General features: G+C 51.7%; 1 protein-coding gene across 1 annotated transcript in view; it reads left to right on the top strand.

Annotated features, from left to right (window-relative positions):
• Positions 1-1,519, top strand: part of COL9A2 (collagen, type IX, alpha 2) — a 14,098-nt gene that overhangs the window by 10,555 nt on the left and 2,024 nt on the right. The window contains exons 26-28 of the mRNA XM_014541499.1: positions 3-48; positions 280-334; positions 635-823. Of these exons, the coding sequence (XP_014396985.1) occupies positions 3-48; positions 280-334; positions 635-823 (290 nt within the window). The remainder of the gene's footprint in view (positions 1-2; positions 49-279; positions 335-634; positions 824-1,519) is intronic.

Raw genomic sequence — 1,519 nt, 5'->3', positions numbered from 1 at the left:
GCTGGAAACCGCGGCGTGCCCGGGCTGCCCGGGAGACAGGGCGTGGCGGTGAGTGGCCCCGGCAGGAGTCTTCCCGGTGGGAAATCTCTCGGTGCTGCTCAGTCCCAAGGGCTGGGGCTGCTAGAGGAAGCTGAGGTCCCTGAGGCTGGTCCCAGGCCCCCAATCAGGATGGTGTGGGTGGAGCAGGAGGGGTTCAATCAGATGCTGAAAATGCTGCTGGTGAGAAACCGGGAGCAGGGAGCAGCCGGGGCTTCTTCCTGAAAGGCCTTCTCTGTTCAGGGCCGAGATGCCAGCGACCAGCACATCGTGGACGTGGTGCTGAAGATGCTGCAAGGTGATGGGAGGAGCCAGCAACCCCTCCGCACAGGCCCTGGCAGGGCATCACCCATCCAAGTGGCCTTGCCTCAGCGTTGAAGTCCTGGGTGCTCATAGCAGCTCTGCCTCCAAGGACTGGGAGCTTTAGACCTTCCTGCCCTTGCTGGACCTCAGGAGAATGGCCCGGGGAGGGGGAAGTTCAACGCCGCCTTTTCCTGTCTGCACACCCAGCGGCCAGGGGCTGTCAGGATGCTCTGCCTTCCTGTTTTTCGGAGCAGCATCCATGTCACAGACCTCTCATCTCCCTCCCTCCCTCCAGAGCAACTGGCAGAGGTGGCTGTGAGTGCCAAGAGGGAAGCCCTGGGTGCAACCGGCATGATGGGTCTTCCAGGACCCCCTGGGCCTCCTGGTTACCCAGGCAAACAGGGACCTCATGGGCATCCTGGCCCTCGGGGCGTTCCTGGCATCGTGGGAGCCGTGGGTCAGATTGGCAACACAGGGCCCAAGGGTGAGTGCTGCTCTGTGGCGAGGGTGGGGCCTGGTGATGGGATTTGGCCAAGGTGGGCCCAGTTTGGCAGGCTGATTGCTCAGCCTCCTTTTCTTTTTTCTTTCTCAGTAGCAAATTGATAGAAACAAATGTACTATTTTATAATTTGGGTTTTTTGGGGGGATTGTTTTCTGTTTTAAATTTACTTCGTGGTACCCGATAAACATCTTTCCATGTATCTAAAAGTAGGGAGGCAGATTAACAAAATAGTGAAGCAGACAAGCTCAAGAATCCCAAGATGGGTCTGTGTCCAGACTCTGCCACTTGCTCGTTGTGGCTCTTGGACAAGTTACCTGTTAATCTTGCCATTTTACAGATTCCTTAGAGTTAGCATCTGTAAAATGGCAAGAACCTCCTAGTGTTGTTCTGAGGATTACATTCAGAGTTGATATACACAGAACTCTTAGTTCAGTGCTTGGCACACAGTAAATGTCAGCTGTCCTGTAATGAATTTTATCAGCTGTATATAGGGTGGGGCAAAAGTAGGTTTACAGTTGTGAGTACATGAAACAGAGTTTATTCTTGTATTATTATTTATTGTATTATTTTTTTCCCCATCTGCTGGGTTTCCATTTGAACTATTTTATTTATTATTATTATTTTTTAAAATATATTTTATTGATTTTTTACAGAGGGATAGAGCGTTAGAAACATCGA

This window comes from Myotis brandtii, unplaced genomic scaffold, assembly GCF_000412655.1.
Source record: "Myotis brandtii unplaced genomic scaffold, ASM41265v1 scaffold274, whole genome shotgun sequence".
Taxonomy (NCBI): Eukaryota; Metazoa; Chordata; class Mammalia; order Chiroptera; family Vespertilionidae; genus Myotis; species Myotis brandtii.
Note: the sequence above shows the minus strand (reverse complement) of the source record. Positions and strands in the feature narration are given on the sequence as shown.